The following is a 1,484-nucleotide window of genomic DNA, read 5'->3' on the forward strand; positions in this document are numbered from 1 at the left end:
GCAGTGGAAGTCCAGGTTCCGGAAGACCCCGTGGTGGCCCTCGTGGGCACCGACGCCACTCTGCGCTGCTCCTTCTCGACCGAGCCCGGCTTCAGCCTAGCACAGCTCAACCTCATCTGGCAGCTGACAGACACCAAACAGCTGGTGCACAGCTTCGCCGAAGGCCGAGACCAGGGCAGCGCCTATGCCAACCGCACAGCGCTCTTCCCCGACCTGCTGGCTCAGGGCAACGCGTCCCTGAGGCTACAGCGCGTGCGCGTGGCTGATGAGGGCAGCTTCACCTGCTTCGTGAGCATCCGGGACTTCGGCAGCGCCGCGGTCAGCCTGCAGGTGGCAGGTGAGAGCCGCGAAAGGGGGCGCCCTCCCCTTGGCACGCCTCTCCTACTTCCCGCAGCCCTTTACCCACTGCCCCAGTGCTGACCCTTGTCCTCACAGCTCCAAGCGCTCTTTCCCTCCACTGTTTCCCACTGCCTTTGCCTTACCTGACCTCTGCCCTCTACCCTCTGCTCCCCTCCAGCCCCCTACTCAAAACCCAGCATGACCCTGGAGCCCAACAAGGACCTGAGGCCTGGGGACACGGTGACCATCACGTGCTCCAGCTACCAGGGCTACCCCAAGGCCGAAGTGTTGTGGCAGGATGGGCAGGGTGCGCCCTTGACCGGCAACGTGACCACGTCGCAGACGGCCAACGAACAGGGCTTGTTCGACGTGCACAGTGTTCTGAGGGTGGTGCTGGGCGCCAATGGTACCTACAGCTGCCTGGTGCGCAACCCCGTGCTGCAGCAGGACGCTCACGGCTCGGTCACCATCACGCCCCATAGAAACCCCACAGGTTTTTCTTTTGTTTTCTTAAATGTCCCTTGGGGTGGGGGACAGGGGCGGGGAGTTGGTCCAATCTCCAGCGGTCATGGTATCTGAATCTAGCTCCTTACCTTCAGTCTCCCAGAACAGTGAGACGCCTAATAATAATAACAGAAATGAAACAAGTTGCATACAGGGAAAGCTTACCGTGGCAGGAGGAGGTGCGGGTGATGATCACAGGTCCTCTCAGCTCTCTGGGCCTCCTGACTCCAGGGCTCTGGAAACCTGTGGAAAGAGTGGAGAAGCATTCAGATCTCAGAAGAGAGTCGGAAGATAGAAGAGGGAAATGGGTCCTGGCAGAGAGGGGAGTTTTGCTAGGGCTGCAGGCTGCCCCAGGCCCGGTCCCCCAGCCAGATGAACCTTGTCAGGCCAAGGCCAAGCTGCTGTGATTCTTGTCAGACGATTAGGGACACGTCTGGAAGTGTTGAGACTCAATCTGTTTTTAGGTCTGGGGAGAAAACGGGAAGATGGCATGGGACTTGGGGGTCGATGGAGGAGATACGGGAGGCAGTGCGGTGGTAGCCGAGTGTCCCCACCCCTCTTCACTGCCGTGCCGCTCCAACCTCGCCCTCAGGTGCAGTGGAAGTCCAGGTTCCGGAAGACCCCGTGGTGGCCCTCGTGGG

The 1,484-nt window shown here is 60.6% G+C and overlaps 1 protein-coding gene across 1 annotated transcript; it reads left to right on the plus strand.

The window, feature by feature from the left end:
• Positions 1 to 3: 3 nt before the first annotated feature.
• LOC120860091 (CD276 antigen) lies at positions 4 to 1,479 on the plus strand (the record flags this gene model as incomplete). Its single annotated transcript, XM_040235921.1, has 3 exons — positions 4 to 337; positions 518 to 832; positions 1,436 to 1,479. Coding segments are annotated over 3 exons (693 nt in total), but the record flags the coding sequence as incomplete, so codon positions are not given.
• Positions 1,480 to 1,484: the final 5 nt, after the last annotated feature.

This window comes from Oryx dammah, unplaced genomic scaffold (genome assembly GCF_014754425.2).
Source record: "Oryx dammah isolate SB20612 unplaced genomic scaffold, SCBI_Odam_1.1 HiC_scaffold_8002, whole genome shotgun sequence".
In the NCBI taxonomy this organism is placed as follows: Eukaryota; Metazoa; Chordata; class Mammalia; order Artiodactyla; family Bovidae; genus Oryx; species Oryx dammah.